The sequence below is a fragment of the Phacochoerus africanus genome, chromosome 15, assembly GCF_016906955.1.
Source record: "Phacochoerus africanus isolate WHEZ1 chromosome 15, ROS_Pafr_v1, whole genome shotgun sequence".
Classification (NCBI taxonomy): domain Eukaryota; kingdom Metazoa; phylum Chordata; class Mammalia; order Artiodactyla; family Suidae; genus Phacochoerus; species Phacochoerus africanus.
The window spans coordinates 132,083,723-132,107,672 of record NC_062558.1 but is presented as its reverse complement, the minus strand read 5'-3'; the positions used below and the strand labels follow the sequence as shown (position 1 = coordinate 132,107,672).

Sequence of the window (23,950 nt, the reverse complement as noted above, 5' to 3'; positions counted from 1 at the left end):
AACGCAGATCCTTAACCCACTAAGCGAGGTCAGGGATCAAACCCCCAACCTCATGAATGCTAATCAGGTTTGTAACCTGCTGAGCCACAATGGGAACTCCTTAGAGGCAATTTTGTACCAGAAATAAGAGCCCTTTTAAAGAAAAGAGTCAGGTGTACAAAGACGGGATTTGAGAGCTGCCAAAATGGACAGCCAAGCTGGTTTCTGGAGCCAGCCCAGAGAAACAGGTGGAGAACGGCAGGTTCTGCCCATCTGGCCCAAGAGAAGGTTCTGCTCAGGGGCCGTTCAGAATGGAAAGGCTTCCAAGATGCAAATGCAAACAGGTGCATTCAGAAGCCCTAAACCTCGTGGTCCTTCCTGCCTTGTAAGCAGTGTGGGTCGGGTCCTTGTGACATCCTTTGTTCCAGAGCAGCAGCCAGTTCAGGAAGGCCGGTCTAGGGTGAATGACTTTCCATGCCTCACTGGCAGTGACACAGCCTGACACGGGGCTGCCCTACTTGTGAGCCGAACAGTGAAAACCAGGCGCTGAGGCCCAGAACTGCTGACTCAAGGCTCTGCGACAGACCAGAAATCCAGAACGGCTGGGCCAGAAATAGCATCCTCGAGCTTCTGCTGATAGCATAATGAGCGTAATTTCTGAGGTCAGAACGAGTGAGTGTATGTGTGTGTGGGGGGGACACGGATGTAGGCATGTATGCGTGTGCACACGTGTGCTACCAAACGCTAAAAATATTTCCTTCTTTTCATAACCATCCCACAGGCCCTGCATGTGCCATTCCCTCGGTGGCCTGCCGAGCCCTCACTGGATGCAATGTGCTTTTAACTGTGCCTCAGGATAAGGGATTGCTTTTCCTAAATACTCAGATTTTTAGGAATCGGTTTGTCCATGGGAAGACAATCTTTCTGTGACAACAGACTGACCCGATTCCTGCCTCATCCCGCTGACCTGGAGAAATGATGCGAGAGACGTGGCCAGGTCTCCTGACAGCTTTCAGAGGCCGGTTGCTGGTAAAAGTTTGGGGCAGAGTCAGTGCACAGTAGCCTTTTTTTTTTTTTTTTTTGGCATCTCTTTAAGCCATTAACCCAGGAAAAGAGGAAGAGGTCCTGCTCTACATGGTGCAGTGACGGCCCCAGGGACGTGCCCCTGGTCCCCTAGCATCGAGGACAGCAAGGGGTGCGGCTCCCTTGTTTTGGGGAGGTCAGCATCTCCCTCCAGAAGGGCCTTCTCTGACCCTTTCTGACCCTGGGCACCCCCAGCATCAGTGTCCCCCTACAAAGCAGGGGTTTGGGCAGGTCCGCTCCTGGAGGCTGAGGCCATGCCTCCCAAACACCCCACAGGATGCCCAGTGCTGAGCCTGGCCCCGGGCGCACAGAGCCCTCAATCTGTGCTGAGAAACACAGAGGTAAGAGGCTGACAGCAAAATTCTTTCCAACTGAGGCCAGAGCTGACGGAGCATCAGTGAAGTGACCCCTAGGTCTTCCCACGGGCATCACGCACAAAGCCCAGAGCCTTGCTCTTCAGCCCCCATGACCTCACCTCCCCCAGTGGCAGGTCTTGACTTGTGTGTGTGTGTGTGATGTCGGGAGAGATAGGCAGGTTGGGGCCCAGGAACGAGGCTTGAGTTAAACCTTCTTCCTCAGACACCTGAGTCAAGAAGATTAACGAGGAGCTCCTGCTGGGGTGCAATGGGATTGGGAGCATCTTGAGAGCACTGGAACTTGGGTTCAATCCCCGGTCCACAACAGTGGGTTAAGGATCTGGCATTGCCACAGCTGTGGCTTACTTCGAAGCTGTGGCTCGGATCTGATCCCTGGCCCGGGAGCTCCATATGCCTTGGGAAAGGCAAAAAAAAAAAAAAAAAGATTAATGGGTAACAGGGGAATTTTTTTCCCTCATCCAAATCCTTAAACCAATCCTAAGAAAGGACTTAACCCCTCTGTTTTCTCCTCTGTGCAGCGGAAATGATAAGAGTACCTTCCCGCCAACAAAGCTATAACAGGGTTTAAATGAGATAATACATGAACAATTCCTAGTACAGCTGCGCCAGGCCAGGCACAGAGGAAGCGCTCATCACAGGTCAGCTGCAGCTGCTGCTGTGGCTGTTTTGTGAACAAGAAAGAATCAGTCTGTCCAGAGAAGTGCTCAGTGGCCCTGCTTCGCTAACGCCATCTCCAGGTCACCATGCACACAGCACCTTGTTTCGGAGGAGTTAGAAGCCGCCAGGCTTCCTATAGGAGTCCTGCAGACAACCCAACCCAAACACCTCCCACCAAAGCCTTGCTCTACAGGCTTGTGACCTAAGGCAAAGTCCTGACCTCACTGGGCCTCAGTTTGCCCATCTATAAAATGGGGACAATAAAACCAGGGACCCCTTTATTAAAACCTGAAAAAGGCTGGCATTCCCATCATGGTGCAGCAGAAATGAATCCGACTAGGAACCATGAGGTCGCGGGTTCGATCCCTGGCCTCACTCAGTGGGTTAAGGTACTGGCATTGCGGTGAGCTATGGTGTAGGTTGAAGATGCGGCTCGGATCTCACCTTGCTGTGGCTGTGGTGTAGGCCAGCAGCTATAGCTCTGATTAGACCCATACCCTGGGAACCTCCATAAAGACAAAAAGACAAAAAGACAAAAAAAAAGAAAGAAAGAAAGAAAAGAATGAAAGAAAGAAATCTGAAAAAGGCCGCACAACCCTGCGGTTTCACAAAACTGCCAAGTGACGATGCTTCAATGAGATGGTTTTTAGACAGTGGGAACCAGGACCACAAGGTGGGCAAGTCACCCCCAAAAAGCCAGAAGAAAACACCAGGGGCTCCACACCGGGTGGAGCCACAGGGGCACAGCGCCCTTCCCACCCTGAGTCCAGCCTGGGCAGCAGGGGGCCCGAAATGCTGGAGCTGTCCTAGCAGCCCCTGCCCAGATCACAGCTCAGTCAGGAACAGCTGTCCTTGCAGGGTTCCCTCTGGAAAAATGCACCCAGGTCTGTGGGGGTCACCCCTGTCCCCCCGGCGCCCGGGGCCCCCGGCGGCTGTCCAGAGCAGAGGGAATGAACGCAAGCCAGAGAGACAGACTCCGATCCTCTCCAAGCCCACAGCCACTGCCCTAGTTCAGGCCACCATCACCTCCCCTCAGGCCACAGTGACAGCCTCCAGTGACCTCTGGCCTCCCCGCCATCCACCCTCTTCCCCTTGGCCTCCAGAGCTATTCCGCCAAACTAGACTCGGAGCTGATTCTCTCCAGCTCAAAAAGGAAAGACCGTCCTGCTCTCAGGTTCTGGAACCCTCGGTCTGGCTGCAGGCCTCTCCACATCTGGCGACCACCGCCTGGGTCCTCTCTCCAGTCCCTCCAGGCATCTCCTGACCTGCTGCCTGAATCTGCTGAGCGCCCAACCAGGCTGGGCGCCCCTCCCAGAGGTCCCTTCCAGCCTGCTCAGGCTGGAAAACCCAGGCGGAAGCTGGCTCCCCAGGAGGCCTCACCATCTCTCTGCCTGGTCCGCCGGAGAGTTCCCGTGCTGATTACGCTGTGTTTGTTTACAGAACAGTCATCTCTGTCTGCCTCCTTCCTCCCGGCACCCCTGGACATTAGGGGAGCCGACGGTGATGAAATGCCTCCTGTTTGTCGAGCACTGCATGATATTCTTCATTAACTTCACTTATTCCTTACAGTTGCCACCAAGAGGTGGATACTACCAGCCTCATTTTAAAGATGGGTAACCAACGACTCAGAGTGGTTAAGTAACTTGTCCAAGGTCACATAGCTCATAAAGGGCAGGGGCGTGTGTCTCTGATTTTATGCACTTTCCCCCTGCATCACGCCATGTACAGGACGCGGCACAGAATCAACCCAAGATGTGCTGAGTGGGTGAAGGGATGGACACACCGACGAGTGGATGATGGATGAATGGACAGATGGACAGACACACGGATGGATAACCACAAAGCAGAAGACACATGACTCGATCACTTAGACTCAGGACACTGATCACCTTCTGCTACTGACAGCATCGGGCCTGTGACTTCCTCTTTTGAGCCAAAGTATAACAGAAACTGACTCACCAACAAAGGCCACGGCAGCCAGAGGCTGGGGACCCTGAGCCGAGCATGTTCTGGCAAGGAGCCCCTCCCCCCACCTTACTGCCCCAGGGCCCTGTCTTTGTCCTGGCTCCTTCCTCAGTTTGGGGTCTATTTCTCCACCTGCTCCTGGCAACCCCCCTCTTTGCACCTCCTGCTGGATCTGAGAGCTCCAAGGCCTACACTTGGTTGGGAAGAGGAATGGCCTCCTGAAATACAAAAGTCTCAAATTATAAGTGGCAGCCAACATAACACGGGGCCTAGGGCATCACTGGGCATGGAGGAGGATGGGCTCCCAGGCCTTACACTGCCCTGACACCTTCTACACACCTGGAACTGGGCTGGGTACCTTCACTCAGGCCCTCACTGGCCCCTTAAAACTCCATAGCACCCCCTCCCCTCACCCAACCCCACGTCAGGACAGACTCCCTTCCAGGCTGTGGAGAAGATCCAGGGGAGCCCTGCCTAGCTGTGTGCTCTCCTTCTATCTCCCCCCCCCCCAGAAAGAGGAAAAAATCTGGGGGTTTCATTTGTCTTTTTAGGGCTGCACCTGCAGCATATGGTGGTTCCCAGGCTAGGGGTCGAATTGGAGCTGCAGCTGCCAGCCTACACCACAGCCACAACAACAAGTAATCTGAGCCACGTCTGTGACCTACACCACAGCTCACAGTAAGGCCAGATCCTTAACCCACTAAGTAAGGCCAGGGAAACCCACGTCCTCATGGATATTAGTCAGTGTCTTATCCTGCTGAGCCACAGTGGGAACTCCCAGAAAAAAGATTTTAAAGGCTGGGATCATGGGTCCCCTGCGCTCCACGCTCGTTCCACCCAGTCTGCCGGCCACGGCTACCGACGTGCCTTTGAAGAGGAGGGTAAGAGCTTCACTTGCTCTGCTCCCCGGGCTGAAGCCAGTCACGTAGGGCTTCCAGACACGGCGGCCCGCAAACCCTGGGATGCTGAACAGCCCCCAAACAGCTTCCAGCCATCCATGAGACTGACCAGGAGCCGGAGACCCAGGTCACATGGCCTCTGCTGTCCTGCCCAGACAGGACTGTGAGGCTTGGCAACCTAGCCACGCCCAGTCTGCCCTGCAAGAAGTGGGTCTGACAGGCGGGAGAATGAACCGGGCGGTTCACGCAAAGGAGGAACGAGGCCAGATCAGACCCGTCTGCACGGGGCACTGTCTTGTCGCCAGAGAGCATCAGCGTCAGCAACCCCAATATCTCTAAAACACAGAGGTTAACAAAATTAACCACTGAGCCGTGAGTGGGCAAATGAACTGGCTCTGGGCACAAGGATGGGCAGTATTTCTGAAGGGGTTCACGTCTCTGCCCTGTGGGGAGGAGGGTACCACCCTAGGTGCGGCCAGGGGGAAGGTCTCCCACTCCCTCTCCTGCCAGGAAAAGCTCTCAAGTCCAGGGGAAGTGCCGACAGAGAGACGGGAGCAACTGGGGGCTGCCCACGGCAGGCAGGGGCTGGGGACATCTCACCAGAAACCCCGGTGAGCCCAGGCCAACTGCTTCTCTCTGCCTCTCTCCCCCAGGCTACAGTCCAGGGCGGTGTCTGGGGCTGGGAGGTGGGAGTTGTTCTTGCACCAACATGGACCCAGTCCCCTCTGTGCGAGAAGCTCAGCTATATCCACCATCGCATTCCTTCCAGCTCATCCAAGTGGCCGTGGGCCAGGTTTCCAAGTGACCGATTCCTTAGGGACAGCCCCCCCCCAGCAGGCAGAGTGGGACGTGAGCTCTGATGTTTGCTCAGGTTCACGTCCCCCTGGCCCGTGTGTCAACACATCAGGCTCTTTGCCACAAGCCCCCGAAGGTCCAAATCTCCGTGATCAGCTGTGGCTGCCTTGGCAAGAGTGCAGGCTTTCGACTTGCATTCCTGGAAATTCTTAATCTTCAGTCAGATTCCCTGCCTGACTTCAGCCTCTTAGCGCTCAATTCATCGCGGCAGAGCGCTCTCCAAACAGCTTCAGTGGGTCGGGGTGTCTGCTGAGCTCCAAGGCCACTCGGGGGCTGTGCTGATGGAGGAAGCTTTGCCATCTTGGTAGACAGTGTCGTCCCTCGCCCCCACCCCAGGACAAGTTTTCTGCTTCGGGCAGGGCTGGGAAGCAGAGAAATGAAGCGCTCGCTCTCCTCCCCATGGACTCTCTCAAAGTCACATCTGTTCTCCCCAAGGCTTGTGGCCTAATGATTACTGCTGGGCATGGGGGAGGGGGTGGGAGTGAGAAAACGCCTGGACAAAAGCCATTTGCACTGGAAACGTGGGATTGTGTCATCGTTTCCACAGCAGCCATCAGAAGCAGGAGGAGACAGCGAGCGGGAAGTCACCCAGCATGCTCGCAAGAACAGAACATCTGTCGATTCGGTAATAAGATGTGCCCCGGGCTTTCTGTGCTAAGACATCAGGTCTCTCTGCCCCACTGCTCCCCTCCAAGCCCAAAGTGGGGGGAGACAAAGCCACAGCTGTCAAGGGCACTGCAGTGGCTTGTGCGTGGTTTCACTGAGGGTGTGTCAGCTCCAACAAGGGCAGGCTGGCTGGAAATGGGCACTGACGGAGGCCCTATCTCCAAATCATGAGACCAACAGGGGCTTCGGACTCTGGCCCAGACCTGGGGAATAGCAACGCCCATTTCAGCGAGATGAAATTTTCATCTGTGCATTTTTGAAACTTGCTTTGAAAATCTCCAAGGACCCACCAAAGGGAAAAAGACAAGATCTCTTTGGATCCTTGGATTCTGGCCACAGCCCCGTGGTAAAAAGCAGCCATGGAGAGAATGGGGTTGGCCACACCTTGAAGGCATAGCTGAAGAGGTACTTAGGGCAATGGGACCCCTTCTGTCCCTGGCCCTGTCCTGTTCTGCTGGGCCAGGACTGGCGCCTTAGGGCTTGGGGGCCCCAGCGGTCCCCAAACCACTCCTGCTCTGCCAAGCAGCTAGAGAGATCCTTTAAAAATGCAAATCTGCTCAGATCTCTCTCCTGCCTTGGGGCTTCTGGGCCCTCTTAAAATAAAGCCCTAGGAGCCAATGGGCCAACAGCCAAAGCTGGAATAATTTGAGTAACCAAATAAATAAAGTCGTATTGTTATTATAACCAAAGTATAAAATAGATATCCAGGAGTCCACATGGATTTTATATATCTTTATGGCATGACTGAATAAATTAATAAATGGGGCAGAAGAGACAAATCTCCCATGCAGAGGAATTCCAAAGCATTTATGTAGATATTCCCCCTAAAAGAGGGGGTACACGCCCCCAGTTCTGAGGTGTGCCCATAGGGACTTCCTTCCAAGGAAGACAATATGGAAAAGGGGTAAAGAGAGGAACTTGACATTAGAGAAACCTGACAGACACGACCTTGGCAGAGTGATCAAGGTCAATGCGCAGTCACAAACCACGTTGATAGGAGGTGCCCTTGAGAAGATGTGATGGAAATGGCACTTCACCTGTGATCTTCTTTCCCAAACCCATAACGCTGCTCTAATCAGGAGAAAAACATCAGACAAATCCCAGCTAAGGGGCATTCTACGAAACACCTGACCAGTGTTCCTCAGAACTGCCAAGGTCATTGAGAACAAGAAAGTCTGAGAAATGGTCAGAGCCAAGATGAGCCTAAGGAGACATGGAGACTAAGTGCCATGTGGTATCTTGGATGGGGTCCTGGAATAGAAAAAAGGACATTAGGGAAAAAATAAGGAAATCAGAATAAACTATGGACTTTGGTTAATAATAAGGTGTCAAGATATAGAGAACAGACTTATGGTTGCCAAGGGGGGTGGAGAGGGAAGGACTGGGAGTTTAGGGTTATCTGATGCAAACTATTATACACAGAATAGAAAACAATAAGCACAGGGAACTATAGTCAATATCCTGTGATAAACCAAAGTGGAAAAGAGTATTTTAAAAGAATGTGTATATATGTGTATACACACACACACACACACACACACATATATATACACACATATATGCATACACATTCCTCTTTAATACATGCATAACATAAGCCTTTTTTTTTGTCTTTTTGTCTTTTAGGGCCGCACCCACGGCATATGGAGGTTTCCAGGCTAGGGGTCCAGTTGGAACTGTAGCCACCAGCCTACACCAGAACCACAGCAATGCAGGATCTGAGCCACGTCTGCGACCTACACCACAGCTCACGGCAACGCCGGATCCTTAACCGACTGAGCGAGGCCAGGGATCAAGCCCAAGTCTTTATGGATGCTAGCCAGGTTCACTAACCTGTGAGCCACAATGGGAACTCCTGTATATTTTTAATATGCATGCATAAATTCATCACTTTGCTATACAACACAAATTAACACAGCCCTGGAAATCAACTATAGTTCAATGAAAATAACATATCAGGAGTGCCTGTCATGGCTCAGCAGAAACAAATCTGACTAGTATCCATGAGGATGCAGGTTTGATCCTTGGCTTTGCTCAGTGGGTTAAGGATCCCTCGTTGCTGTGGCTGTGGCCGGCAGCAACAGCTCCGATTGGACCCCTAGCCTGGGAACCTCCATATGCCGCGGGTGAGGCCCTAAAAAGACAAACAAAAACAAAAAAATAAGGCATCAGTATTGAGTACTGGTTCATTAATTGTACCAAACAAACCATGCCATTGTTAAGATCTTAGTAACCACTTGCTTGGGTAAATGAGAACTCCCTATGCTATCGTCTCGATTTTTGGATAAATCTAAAACTGTCCTTAAAAGAAATCTAGTAACTGAAAAAAATTCTTCCAAGGGAAAAACGTAATGCCCCCAACATGAGCCACGGTGTGCCAGCCCCCCTCCCTCCTCTTCAGGCTCGACCTCAACAGGGGACCTCTTCCGTCTGCTCCCTTCTCTTCACTCAGGGTTTCTGCACACACTGTCCCTTCCCCTGCCCCTGTGTAGTCAAGCCCATTCAGCCTGCAGCTCTCAGCTTAGAAGTCACTTCCCCCGGAGAGGCCCTCCCCAGCCACCTGGACTGAGGAAGGTTCCAGGTTCCACGCACGCACCGCACCTGTCTTGCATCCCAGTCAAGACCGCTCACTCCAGGTCTGTCTTCTCCAGTGGGCTGTAAAAGCCACAGAGGCGGTGCCTGTCTATGACACAGTGTCTGGTCCAGACAACCTCAAGTTCATGCTGCTGAATGCTTAGAGGCGTAAATGAACGAGATTCAGAAGCAACCCAAGCAGAGCTGGCTCCACGGAACAAAGCCCGCATGCACTCTATGTGAGAGGTTTTAAACTCAGAGCCCAGGTGACCTGGGCAGATGGGTACCACACACATCTGCTGGTGCCAGGGTGCACCAGGGAAGCCCTCTGATCCCTAGATGTCGCATCAGAGAAAGGTCTAGATGGCAGGGTTTTTGTTTGCTTTTGTTTTGGGGTTCTGTGTGTGTGTGTGTGTGTGTGTGTGTGTGTGAGAGAGAGAGAGAGAGAGATTTCATCGTCTCCAGCCTTCGGATAAGCTTGGTTCTTTCTCTTTTTTTAACAAAAATTGAGATATAACTTACAGACAGTGCGATGTATCTTTTTCAGATACAGAGTTCCAAGAACTTTGACACATGCAGTTATGTGTCAAATTTCACCACAACCGTGAAGACAGAGGGCATTTCCATCACCGCCCAGAAGATACTCCAGAGCCTTCTGTCATCGGTTCCAGATCCCAACTCTCAGCCCAGGCAACCACTGACATGGTTTCAATTCCTTACAGCTTTGCCTATTCCAGAATATCTGATAAGTGAACTCACGTAACATAGAGCCTTTTGAGTCTGACCTTTCTCACTTAGCATAATGCACTTAAGATTTATCTATTTTGTTGCATGAATCCATAGTTTCTTCCTTTTTCTTGCTGAGCAACAATCTCTAAAATGGATACATCACAATTTGCTTATTCACTCACACAGTTGATGGATATTTTGGGTTGTTTTAATTTTGGGGTGGGTATGAATAAAGCAGCCATAAACATACAAGTTTTTAGGTAGATACGGATTTTCGTTTTTCATGGATAAACACCTGAAAGTGGCTTTTCTAGGTCATATGGTAGATGTATATTTACCTCTATAAGAAACTAAAGGGCAGAATACTTAAGAAGAGTCATTTTATTTCTTTCGTCAGCACGTTTTTATTAAGCACCTACTATGTCCAAGGCAAACCAAGGGCATCTCCCCAATACCCACAAATGAATGCTCTTGGCTCCCAATGGCTCCTATGATCTTGCCACCAGAAAGCAAAGCTCCCATCCATTTCCACCCCCAGTAGTAATAAATAAGGCACAGCCCCAGAACCTCTAAAGGGAGTGGATGGTTCCAGATCTGCCCTGAGGGGCTGAGGGACTGCAGACAGAGCATCCCCCCACACACACCCCCCGCCAGGATTCAGGACCAACAAGGTGGCAGGTAGGTCTCAGGAGCTCATGGGCAGGAAAGAGCTTCCGCTCTGCGGAGCACTGTCCAGGTGAGAGGGACTCCAATCCAGCTCCACCCCCACCTCCTCACACCTGGGCACAATGGGCTTCCTCTCCCCCAATCCCTCTAGTGCTTCTGGAAACTGGTTTGGCAGGTGATCACTGACACGCTGGCCACCCCTACAGTCTCACCCTCTTCCTCGGCTGAGCTTTTGGTACCTGGATGCACGACCACCCCCCCCCCCCGCCCCCGCCCCAATAACAGGACTCTCTGAGGCCACAGGCTTTCTGTTCTCAACACACCCGCGGGTATTTAGCCCTCCAAGCAAAGACTGTTGGAGAACACGCTTTGGAGAACTTCACAGCTAGGCAGAATAATTTCTAATCCGAACTAACTATTTGCACAGAAACAGGAGTTTTGAACGCTGGCTATAGTGGTCAGTTTTATGTGTCAGTTTGGCTCGGCCATTGTACTCAGAAATTTCATCAGTTTGGATGTTGCTGTGAAGGTATTTATTTAGGTGAGAGTAACATTTAAGTTAGCAGACTTTGAGTAAAGCAGATCAGCCTCCATTATGTGGGTGGGCCTCGTCCAATCAGGTGAAGGCATTAAGTAAGAAAGACTGAGGTCCCCCAAGGAAGAGGGCTCTCTGCCAGCAGACAGCCTTTGGACTCGAGGTGCAACATCAGTTCTTCCCTGGGTCTCCCATCTGTTGGCCGGCCTTTGCAAATTTTGGATTTGCCAGTTTCCACATGTGCATGTGCCAACTGCTTAAAATAAATTTCTCTCTAAACAGGCAGATCTCGGAGGTATTAGAGGTTTGGTTCCAGACCACAACAATAATGCGAACCTTACAATGAGCTGAGTCACACAAATATTTGGTTTCCCAATGCGTGTATCGGTTATTTTTCCACGATACTTTAGTCTATTAAGTGTCCAATAGTATTGCCTAAAAAAAGTACCTCTCAATTAAAAAATACTTTGTTGCTAAAAATGCTGGTCATTATCATCTGAGCCTTCTGTGAGTCATAATCTTTCCACAATAGTAACATCAAGATCACTGATCACAGGTCACCATAATAAAATAATGAGAAAGTCTGAAATATCGCGAGCATTACCAAAACGTGACAGAGAGACACAAAGTGAGCGAATGCTGTTGGAAAGATGGCACCAACAGACTTGTTCAGGGTTGCCACAAACCTCCAATTTATAAAAGACGCAGTATCTGTGCAATAAAACGAGTCATGCCTGTCTATGTGTATATACGCTGTTGGTTCTGTTTGTCTGGAGAACACTGACTAATACACTAATAATACTTACAAGGGGCGTCCCCACTATTACATGGAGAGTTTGCTGGCAAGGCTAAAGTTCAGAGCAACTAAGGCCAAACGATCAGACCCACAGCTTCACGGGTCCAAAATGCCACCGTCTTCTGGCCACCATCCTTAAACACAGCCCTCCGCCAGGGCCTAAGGAGCAGAAACCACTAGGCCCCTCCTCTCTGGGCAGCAGCTGTGGAGGGAAAGCTTCATACAGTACCTGCTTAAGTCCTTGGCCAGACCCTGGCAGGAGGGAGCGGAAGCATCTACTCCATCACCAGCTGGGGCGGGAAGCACGGATGCATGTTCTGAGGCTGGGGGAGTGGGAGCCACACGGGCAGCGGCTGGGGAGGTGCTGGGGACACAAAGGAAGAATTATTCCCAGTGGAACTGAGCTTGTTAATGGCACATTCATCAGGCCCCATTACCCTCCCCCAACCCAGCCACACACATGGAGGGGGCTATTTAAAGACCCAGCACACTGCTATCCCGGGCTCCCCACCAGGTTCCCCAGGCCTCTGCTGAGACCCTGTGGGGGCGCACCCTTCAAGGCAGCAGCCTCTGGGCCAGGCAATGAATTCCTCCCTCCTTAGGCTGCAGCAGAACCCAGGGTTTCTGTGATGGAGGCAGCTCACATGCTCAGAACACTCTGAGTTATCTTGTTTAAGTTTTGTCTGGGGGAAGGGACTTTTATACAATTATTTCTAATCGTTTTTTAATGGGCAGTGAACTCTGTGAGTTGAAAATTGTACTACAACTTTGCAAACTCTCCAGGATTTGCCTCTTAAGTTCTGAGGCTAACAAGACATGGAAACAACTTAAGGGACCATCAACAGGTCAGTGAATGAAGATGTGGTATGTATATACAATGGAATATTAAGGAGGCACGAAAAAGAATGAAAAATGCCATTTACAGCAACACGGATGGACCTAGAGATTATCATACTGATAAGTCAGACAAAGATGGACAAATATCATATGATATCACTTATATGTGGAATCTAAAATATGACACAAATGAACTTATCTATGAAACAGAAACAGACTCACAGACATAGAGAACAGACTTGTGGCTGCCAGTGGTGGGGGGTGTGGGGTGTGGAGTGATGGACTGGAGTTTGAGATTAGCAGACAAAACTTGTTATATATAGAATATGCATAAACAACAAGATCCTACTGTGTAGCACAGGGAACTATATTCAATATCCTGTGATAAACCATAATGGAAAAGAATATGAAAAAGAATGCACATATAGGTACAACTGAATCACTTTGCAGTTCCGCAGAAATTAACACAACATTGTAAATCAATTATACTTCAATAAAATAAGTTTTTTTCTTTTTTTGGCCGCACCCATGGCACATGGAAGTTCTTGGGCTGGGGATCAAATCCGAGCTGCAACTGCAACCTATGCCACAGCTGTGGCAATGCCAGATCCTTAACCCTCTGCACCACAACGGGAACTCCCTCAATAAAATAAATTTAAAAAGAAAAAAACAAACCTGAGGCTGAGAAAATCAAAATGAAGCGGCTGATGGGTATCAAGGAACCTGATCCAGGGATCTGCTGGGATCCCTGTTCCCTAGCAAAGTTTTTCTATAGCAGAGTGTGTCCCTGTTCAATGGACGAGTGCCCCCTGCTGGACAGCCTGGGAAACACGGGGAGCGCCCGACACTCCCAGTGGGAGGGAAGGCGGGAAGGACAGTCACCAGCAAACACACCCTCAGAGCCAAAAGTCACCAGGTTTAGAGCTCAGAAGAGGTTCAAAGAGACTAGCGATGCTGTCCACGGACTTTCAGGATGGGTTAGCCCTCCCAGCCTCTCCAGCTGTCCACACTGCCATTGGTGGAGGGGTGACTCGGCACTAAGAACATGAAACCTGGCTGGAGGTGGATGCTGGGGTTAGAAGTTTCACAGCCTAGAGGTGGAGACCCATTCCTTCCTCGTGGGAGTGAGCACCCCAGGATGCTTCCACACTGCAGGGGTGCAGGCATCAGCAGTGCTCTGCTAGTCTCCGTCTCCTGGCCTGGAGGGCAGCTGCCGTGGCCCCCACACCCAGTACAGAGAAGGAATCCTCAGTCTGGCCCCACATCCCCACTGAAGCTCTGGGCCAGTCATGCAGGGCCGGGCCTCGGCCTCACTTCACTCCCACCGCCCTCCCCGCACCAGGCCAGCAATTCCTTAGCTCCGGGTCCTGGCTTGGTCTTCATCAAGAGCAACAAAAACAGCAGAAGCTCACCCCTGCTGGGGCCTGGTCCTCCTGGGAGCTTTTCCTGGGTACCCGGTCCTGTGTTAAATGCTTTGCACACATGACCTCAGGTAACCCCCAATCAGAGGCCATCATCCTCACTTTACAGAGACCCAAGGCTCAGGGACATGAGGTCACTTGCCCAAGGTCATGGAGCAAGTAGGTGGTGCAGCCAAGATAGGAACCCAGGCTCTGAATCCTTAACCACATCCATGTCCACTCTCTCGGGGACTCCCTAGTACACACCTGGAGCCCCCACCTCCTCCTCATCAGGACCTCAAAGACCACTAGGGAGACTGACCTGAGAGCTCCCTGAGGGCAGGGGTGTATCTGTCGGCTTCACCCCAGCATGCCAGCATCTAGTCAGGCCACCCACAGTGGGCACTCAAACAGGCAGAGGGGGAGCCAGGGTGCCCCAACTGGCTATGGTCAAACCAGGCGTCAGGAGTGAAAAACACAGCTGAAACCTATATGACCTGCTCCCCCGGGGGTCCCTGGAAACAAGAAGAAAAACAGCCCAAAGAGTAATGACCCCGGGTAAGCCCTGAGCAAGGCCGATCCGCTCGTGAACAGAAAGTACAATGAGTGTGTGGACAGAACTGGCAGGAGCGCAGAGTGGGTTCACATGACCCCTCGATTGTTCAAATGGTTGTTTGTCACACCTTGGACAGTGGCTGAAATCATTCACTTTGCAAAGGAAAGACTCAAATGAATAATGCAAACTACTGGGGGCTTGTAAGCTCTTGAAGAAAACCATCTTCATACTCTTGAAACCTACGTGTATTCATCTTCTTAAGCAGTGAACTTACAAACTGAAAGTATGAGTCCAACATTGCCGTTCCAAAGAAATTACACTGGCAGTAACTCTTCCTCTGCACATCCCCCGAAGATTGGATTTAATTGAATGCAAGCTTCAGAAAGGTGACAGTTTGTGATGCCATGCTTTTTTTTTTTTTTTTGGCTTTTTAGGGCCTCACTCGAGGCATGCGAAAGTTCCCAGGCTAGGAGTCGAATTGGAGCTACAGCTGCTGGCCTGCACCACAGCCACAGCAACGCCAGACTCGAGCTGCATCCACTACTGACACCGCCGCTTGCGGCAATGCTGGATCTTTAACCCACGGAGTGAGGCCGGGGATCAAACTGCATCCTCATGGATACGCGTCGGATTCTTAACCCACTGAGCCCCAACAGGAACTCCTGGTTCTGCGCTTAAGGGAACTCTAAGTGCAGAGAAAGGCCCTGTCTTTGAAAACCCTGGCAGAGGGGAAGATCTATGGCCTCAGAACAAGGCCAAGTCCACAGGATGAAGCACAGTGACAGTGACACTGTGATGACGAGGCCCTGAGGCAGGCCACCTCCTCCATCCCTGAGAAGGCCCTGGGGTCCCCCAGCTCTTCAGCTTGGCGTCCAGGGTGCCACCTCCCCCCACCCCTCACTCACTCGGCGCCCAGACCACCGAGGTCACACCCTCCCCGCGCTGGCCGGCTCCCATCTGCCAAAAGCACCAAACAAGTGACTCAACAGCTCTTTTAGGAATGCCCCTCCCTGCTGGCCCCCAGCCTGCTGTTGGCCCAAGCCCAGTGGCAGGAGGTCAGGCCCTAACAAGGAAAGGCTCAGTGACTCAGGACACACAGGCACCTCTGGACACCTCCTCTTCCCTCCTAACCGTCCTCCTCCGGCAAGTTTCTCCCCAGCACCAGCCAGCCAGGCCCTGGACCGGAAGTTGAGAGGGTCTCAGCCTCTGCCGGTTCTCTCACCCTGCACCCACCATGGCCCCTTCATGCTGAGTCACCTCCCTTGTCCTTCTGGAACCTGGCCTCTTTGTCCTGCTGGTCCAGGCCCGCAGCCTCGCTGAGCAGGCCTCCCACACCTCCAGCCCCCACAGACACCAGGACGTCCCATGTCGAGTTCTGATCGGGTCCTTTCCTTCGACTTTCCACACCTGACACCTTAAGCGTGCAGGTGAAACTCCTGGGCCTCGCAGGTCGGGGCTCCTGCAGCCTGTCTCTGTCCCCTCCCAGGTCTGTCCTTCCGCCGTCCTCTGCTCCTGTGTGCAAGCCAGTCTCCAGGTGCCCCTGGCACTTTCTCGCCTCTGTGTCTTTGCTCAAGCAGACCCCGCCCCTGAATCCCTGCCCGCCTCTCTCGACCCCCCTCCTAATCCACCCCATAGTCATCCTGCAGCGTCACCCAAACAAGGAAGCCCCCGCCCCATCCCAGCAGGGATATCGATGCCCACCCTGCACTGCCAGGCTGGGCCGGGCCTGACTTCCGTGTGCCCTGCTGTTTCTGCTAACGTGTCCTCGTCTCCTAGAATCTCAGCCACTGTGGTCTCTCAGCCCCTCAGCACAGCACCTGGCGCATAACTAGTGCTCTGCACACAGCAGCTCCTCCCCTCCCGCCTCTGGCCTCCCAGGCATGCAGGTCACCAACAGCAGGACAACTGTCCTATCTTCTTGGAAGAGTCCAACCATCTGAGGCAGGACCAGCATCTTAAGCTGCAGGCCGAATGGAATGCAAATGAAAGCAAAGTGAAAACTCAGGGTCCCGCATTCCAAAAGTATTAAGAATTTAAAGAAGGTGACAGCAAAGGTCTGAGCCAAGCACAGGGCCCTTCTGAGCCCGGGGCCCTGGCGACTGCCCAGGTCCCATGCCCATGAAGCCAGCCCCGGTTCCGGACCGGAAGGGAAGCTTACACAGGGTCCCTTCAAGGCCCGCTGGGCTGCCCGAGGGCCACGCTGCTGGAGCAGAGAGGAGGAGCAGGTAACCAGGTCGCCCCCCTCTGCCGGCTCCTGTCCACTCAAGTCTCACGTGAGCAGCAGGGACCCATCTTTAAGATGCCATCCTCGGGGAGCCGGGCCCTTTCCGAAGCCCAGTATCACTCTCAGCCCTCAGCAGCACCTCACGGGGGCAGGTGCCAAGCTCAGCACAGAGGGCAAAGCACTGAGAGGGGTCCACGGCTACCTTCTCGGTTGCTTCTGCAAGTCACGTACCTTCGCTTGCCCTTGATCTTTGCCTCCGTCAAATGGGCAGAGTAGAGCTGCGAAGGCCCTTCTAGAGATAAAAGTCCACCATCCCTTTTTCCCCGTTTAAGGAATTAATCGATGTTTCCCAAGCCTTATTGGAATAACAAAGAAGCTGAATTCAAATTCATGCAGTGTTTATATTTTTGGAGGACGAAGGAAATGCTGATTTAATTTAAACCTGTTCTTCCCCCCCCGCCCCCCAAAAGGGAAGAGCTGACAGAAATGGCAGCAGACAGAATGGCATATCGATCAGGCATTCTTTCCTGCGAGGCCCAGCTGGACAAGACCTCTGGCTCCTTCTCAACACTGGCCCCTGGGGCACCATGACTAATGGGTCAGAGTTTCCCGGGCCTGATTCATTACCTCATCCAGGTCCTCACTAATAACTGGTCCCACTAACCACTGGGATGCGGGCTCCACCCGCACAGGCCCCAAGGGACACAGAGCACGCTGCCTCAGGGCTTGCGTTCAGCCCAACAGTCCTGCAAGCCCAGCTGTAGTGAGATGTCGTCACCAACGGCTGTCTTTTGACCCCCCCTGTTCGGGGCTCTTGAGTCCTTCTTGGCAGATCCCCCACTGAACTGATAGCAGATTTCATTTCAGAGATCAGCTGGAGCTGCCAAACTAAGCCCTCATCCAAGGACAAACACCAGAATGACCCTGGCTGTCACGGGAGGGTGATAACGGCCCCCCCAGAAACAAGCTGAACATCTCACGTCCTGTCGGGCCAGATGGGCGACAGCATCTTATCTCCCGTGTCGCACCACCATCTGGAAGGTATTAGCACGAGCGCCTGCCTCACGGGCCCCTTGATTTTTTTCTTCTCGAATCCTCAAGTGAACATGATCACGTAACAGGCAAGAGCTAAGGCTGAAGACTCAGCTCAGACTGAAAGAGGGATGCAAGCTACAGAAAGAAAAGCGCTTTGAAATTGTTGGTTTGGAGAGCCAAGCTCTGTCGATAGGAGCATCAGACGACGGGACCAGCAGAGGCGTGGGGTCTGATAAGATGGGTCTCAGAGATGGGAGGGGCAGCATTGCCCTTCTCCAAGTCTCAGCAGCTGAGAAGCAACAAAGCCAGGATCAGAAGGTGCCCAGAGAGGCTTGCGAGGTGGCTGGAAACTCCAAGGCCGGTACATGGTGCAATCTCTAGGCACCAGCAAGATCCTCCAGCCTGTGAACAGCAGCCCACGTGAAAGTGTAAACAGCCCCGACACGCCACTGACCTCCGGGTGTCCCGTCAGCAGCTGGCCCCTCGCAATCACCCTGAGCTGGCTTGTCAGGTCCTCCCCAGCACATCCGCACCCTTTTCACCGGGTGAGTCTGTGCTTGGAGGAGAGAAATTACTTTTAGGCTTGGCCAAAGCAAAACTTAATCAGGAAAGAAAATAAGACCTCGAGGAAAAGTCGTAAATAGCATCCCAAAATTACACAAGAGGCTTTGATCTGGACTAGAGCACCCGGGATGTTAAGTCGCCGTCACTCCCAGTTCCTTGTGTCCCCTCCGCAGGTGGAAGGTTCTTTGTGCACCTTGACAGGCCCAGGTTACAGAGGATGCAGAGGTGGAGCTACAGAGCACAAAAGGAAACTGATCTCAGACAGCCAAGATTTAACTACTGATGCCGAAAGTCAAAAATCTATCTACCCAGATAAAACAGCTCAAGAACCATGAAAAAACAAAGAACAAAATCCTGGGCTACTTTAAACCACATGGGCCCTAAAAAGCAAAAAAAAAAAAAAAAAATTTTTTTTTTTTTTAAAAAGGGGGCGTTCCCATCATGGCGCAGTGGAAACAAATCCGACTAGGAACCATGAGGTTGCAGGTTTGATCCCTGGCCTTGATCAGTGGGTTAACGATCCGGCGTTGCCGTGAGCTGTGGCGTAGGCCGGTGGCTACAGCTCTCTTTTGACCCCTAGCCTGGGAACTTCCATATGCCACAGGTGTGGCTCCAAAAAGACAAAAGACAAAAAAAAACACATGAAACTGTCAATACTGTGACAACTGCCAATGTGCTGAGTCACATGCTTCAACCTAAGAGTAGCCAGCTGGACACTGGCAACCCAAAGGTTCTGTACAAATACACAGGCACAGTCCAACGGACTCAGCCTGAAAGGTACTGGTTACATAAATTCATTTCCTGATCATGTACATTTTAAATTGTACAAAGGAATTCTGTTATTCAGTGAAGATTTTTAGGTGAATCCTTTTCTAAATTTAAAAAATAAGGAGTTCCCTGGTGGCTCAGCGGGTTAAGGATCCAGCATTGTCACTGCTGTGGCTTGGGCTGATGCCACAGTACAGGTTCGATCCCTGGCCTGGGAACTTCTGCATGTCTTGGGCAAGGCCAAGAAATAATAATAATACTCCACTTTCTCTCTTTTGCAGCTGCACCCACAGTCTATGGAAGTTCCTGGGCCAGAGATCAAATCCGAGCTGGAGCTGCAACCTACGCCACAGCTGCAGCAACACTGGATCCTTGACCCACTGAGTGCTTTGGGCCGGGATGCAACTGGTGCCTCCGCAGAGACAAGACGCTGCGCCACAGAAGGAGCTCCCTATCATTCAGTTTTTAACAAGGTGCTTGCTTAAATAAGGGTTCAGCTCACCTTTCCGTAGTTGAACCCATCCGTAGCTGAAAGACAGAAAAACCCTAACGTGCAAACAGATGAAACCAAAATAAAGGGCATGATTTGGAGCAAGAGGAAAAACAGAAGCTGTAAGTCACTATGAGTTCCCTGTGCTTTCACTTTGGAAAAGTCCGACACTGTTTTCTGAACTTGGTGACACCAGTGAGGCTACCACCATCCCCCCTCCTGGCCCCGTTGTCCGGGGGCAGAGATCAGACACTTCAGCCACCAGCTGCTGGGTCAGGTGTTTCCTACCCTGAGGAGCTGTTAACAGCCAGACGGGTGAGGGGAAAAGCATCTGGATCCTGTCTAACCCAGTGGTCCTCCAAGTGTGGACCCCAGACCAGCAGGAGCACCTGGGAACTTGTTGAGAACGCACCTCCTGAATCAGGCGCTCTGGGGATGGAGCAGCAATCCGTGCCGTGACCGGGCTACTTTGAGGCATGTTAACATCTGGACCCCACGGACAGAGTCAGGTGAAGAGTTTCCCAGCTGTGTCTACAGGATTGCTTCAGGGCTAGAGGGGCTCCCTCTGCTTGGACTCTTGATTATGGAAAAGCACAGGAGGCTCCCAGATGAAACCAGGGTGCCCTGTTTTGCTCTGTTCAACTAGTGGTAGTACAGCTGGACGGTTTCAATTGAGAAATAACTCTGCTGCTTTATTTTTAAAAAACAGAAAATATTGGAGTTACTGTTGTGGCTCAGCGGGTTAAGAACTGACTAATCTCCATGAGGATGCATATTTGATTCCTGGCTTCGCTCCGTGGTTAAAGGATCCCGCATTGCTGCAAGCTGCGGCACAGGTGGCAGATGCAGCTCAGATCTGGCATTGCTATGGTGTGGCACAGGCCAGCAGCTGCAGCTCCAATTCGACCCCTAGCCTGGGAACTTCCATATGCCACAGGTGTACCCCTAAAAAGAAGAAAAAAAAGAAATGAAAAGCAAATATTGAACAGAAGGGAGTAGGACTGGCCACGGACAAGCCAGTCATTTCTAGAATGTTCTACAGGGTCTGGACTTGGCTTTCTGCGCCATCCGGGGATGCCAAAAGCCAACGGGAAGTCTAACCATTTACAGCAGCCTCAGGGGTTGTTCCCAAAGGAGGAGCAAGTGTGATGTGCTGCAGTGGCTTTAACTGGATAGAAGGGGGAGCTTCGGAATCCCTTTCATCTTATTCGAGACCTGCTGCAGGGACTGCACATGCGCCCTCGCTCTGCTCCTGCTCGGAAAGGAGAATTCTTGGGAAAGATGCAGCACCAAAGAATTACTGGTGATGGAAGGGAGGGAAGAGTCCTGCTCTGTTTCTTCTCTGATGACGTAAAGAAAATGCTCTAGCCCCACTTTTCTTTTCTCTTTTGTTTGTTTGTTTTTTCTAATCTTTTCCCCCCACTTTTCTTGTTTTAATAAAATTTTAACACATTTCTACTTTAAGTCAACATTTTCATTTAAGGTACCCACCCTGCCTCTGTGGGGAGGCCAGCCCCCAGAGAGGACGTTGCCGCCTCCCGCCTGCCCATTTTTCATCCTTCCCTCATTTCATGCTTTCATCCATCTCCTTGCCCCTCCCTCTGCCTCTCCTGTCCCTGCTCTGAACAGGAAGTGGACGGGGGGCTCGGGGGTCCTTGGGTGGTGCTATGGTCTGAATATTTGTGCCCCCCACCCCAGATTCCTAAGTGGAAACACCAAAGCTCAATGTGATGGTGTTAGGAGGTGGGACCTTTGGCAGGTGATTAGGTCATGAGAGTGGAGCCCTCATGCATGGATCAGTGTCTTCATGAAAGAGGCCCCCGAGAGATCCCCAGACCCTCCCCCCAGGTACAGGCGCAATGAGACATCTACAACCAGGAAGACAGCCCTCATTCAACCACGCTGGTACCCTGATCATGGGCTTCCAGCCTCCAGAACCGTGAGCAATGATTTCTGCTGTTTATAAACCACCCAGGCTATGGTGTTTTGTTACAGCCGCAGGAACAGACTAAGACAGGGAGGCAAGGTCATTTCTGAGGTTTAAAAAACCACCACCACCACCTCTTAGTTACACCCACAGAGCAGCCAGGCTAAGTCTAGTGGATTCTCTTTATTCACAGTAATTATGTCCCATAAAATCACCGCAGACACTGAATTAGCAAATACTAATTTGCTCCTTGGGGAAGTATGGGGTTAGGGTCTTTGAGCCACTGGTCACAATATTTTGGTCAACGGATCAATACATAACTTTGTTTTATGTGTGTTTCTGTTTAAAAACACTTTCTTTAATATACAGTCGGCAACTGAAAGGTGAATTCACTATAACTCACACCCAAATGAAGCTTATCTAACACAAGTATTTTCCACATCAGGCTCATCACAGTCTCCTTGCGCTTTGAAACACCGGATAGCACTGCAGCACCACGCTTGGGGATTATTTTAAACCATCCACAAAATGCACAAACTCACAAAAAGGTACTAAATGGACTGTTTACAGCACAAGGGCTGCAGCAAGAAGCCAGAGGTTGCCGTGCTCCACCCCAGCTGCGAGCATGCTCATTGGACGACTCAAATTTTGAATTATTTTTTGAATTTATTTTTATATTAGTTTTTATTTTTTTGGCCAGGCCCGCAGCATTCGAAAGTTCCCAGGCTGGGGATCAAACCACACCATAGCAGTTACCAATAACTCTCACTGAGGAGGCAAACTCACAAACACGGCATCTTCAAATGACATGGACTGACTGTATTTTGGAGAGAGCATGGGTGACCCAAACCAGACCAATCCCTGCTTCTATCAGAACGACCTCTTTTCCACCAACTTCCAGTCAAAACAGGACAATACAACTCTGGACAAACATTCACACTGGCCAGGCACCCACATCGCTCAGTCGGCACAGAGGTCTGCCTGAGTCTTCTTCCACTGGGAAAGAAAGCCAGAGCACTGGCCGAGTTCTCAGTGAGGCAGGAGGTATGTGGGCTCCAGGAGAGACACTTGCAACTAGCCTCTTATTTGCACTTCCTGAGGAAGGAGGTAGGCGGGCTCCGGGATGAATATTTATAACCAGCCACCTGTCTATGCTTCAAGATAGAAATGATGGCACAAGGCAAGTCACTGGCACTTGTCTCCTGTGAACTTGTTAAACAATTGTAACGAAAGATCCAAAGCGGGGCTGAGCCCAGCTTGGAGAGAACCCAGAGGTCCCGTACAGCCTCAGGATCACGCGCAGAGACCCTTCTGGGTCAGAAAGGGAGGGGGCGCCCAGCCATAGTAAGTCTGGATCCCCTTCCCGCCAAGCTCTGCCTTGGACTCCGTCTCGGCCAAAAGATGCGCATGCAGACTGGGGAGGGCCCTGGATCTGGTTGGGTGTGAAAGATAAAACAAGACAATTGGCCAAAGGAGGACAAAGACGCGGAAGAACTGTCCCATATAAGCCATTTAAATCAGCTCTCTGGCTCGCCCCTCCTTCAGGGGGACGCCAGCACCCTCACGACTCCTTTGGGTGTAGATTACTGCTTTACTTCTGCCTTAGCGCAATAGACTAATACTCTGTATTTCTGGGCTCTCCCACATGTTGTACTGTGTTTCTATTTATTTATTTATTTATTTTTGTCTTGTTGTTGTTGTTGTTGTTGTTGTTGTTGTTGTTGCTATTTCTTGGGCCGCTCCCGCGGCATATGGAGGTTCCCAGGCTAGGGGTTGAATCGGAGCTGTAGCCACCGGCCTACGCCAGAGCCACAGCAACACGGGATCCGAGCCCCGTCTGCAACCTACACCACAGCTCACGGCAACGCCGGATCGTTAACCCACTGAGCAAGGGCAGGGACCGAACCCGCAACCTCATGGCTCCTAGTCGGATTCGTTAACCACTGCGCCACGACGGGAACTCCCTATTTATTTTATTATTATTATTTTTTTGTCTTTTCTAGGGCTGCACCCATGGCATATGGAGGTTCCCAGGTTAGGGGTCGAATCAGAGCTGTAGCCGCTGGCCTGCACCACACCCACAGTAACGTGGGATCCAAGTCGCATCTTCGGCCTACACCACAGTTCATGGCCACGCCAGATCCTTAACCCACTGGGCAAGGCCAGGGATCAAATCTGCAACCTCATGGTTCCTAGTCGGATTCGCTAACCACTGAGCCACGACGAGACTGTACTTCTAATGATAATCTTTATACCTATTTTCAGTCTTTGCCTCCTGAAACATTCTTGCTTTCAACAGGGGGCAAGAATCAAGACCATTCTGTAGTCTCCTTCGTGGCTCAGCAGTTAACGATACCAGCTAGGATCC

At 51.5% G+C, this 23,950-nt stretch overlaps 1 protein-coding gene across 11 annotated transcripts in view; it reads right to left on the bottom strand.

Annotated features, from left to right (window-relative positions):
* The window catches only part of TACC2 (transforming acidic coiled-coil containing protein 2), a 234,451-nt gene that overhangs the window by 91,184 nt on the left and 119,317 nt on the right, over window positions 1–23,950 (bottom strand). For 10 of the 11 annotated variants that reach the window (XM_047761104.1, XM_047761099.1, XM_047761105.1 and 7 more), the window contains one exon: window positions 12,011–12,145. The exons of the other annotated variant lie outside the window; for it this stretch is intronic. In XM_047761104.1, coding sequence (XP_047617060.1) covers window positions 12,011–12,145 — 135 coding nt within the window. The remainder of the gene's footprint in view (window positions 1–12,010; window positions 12,146–23,950) is intronic. 11 annotated transcript variants of the gene reach the window in all.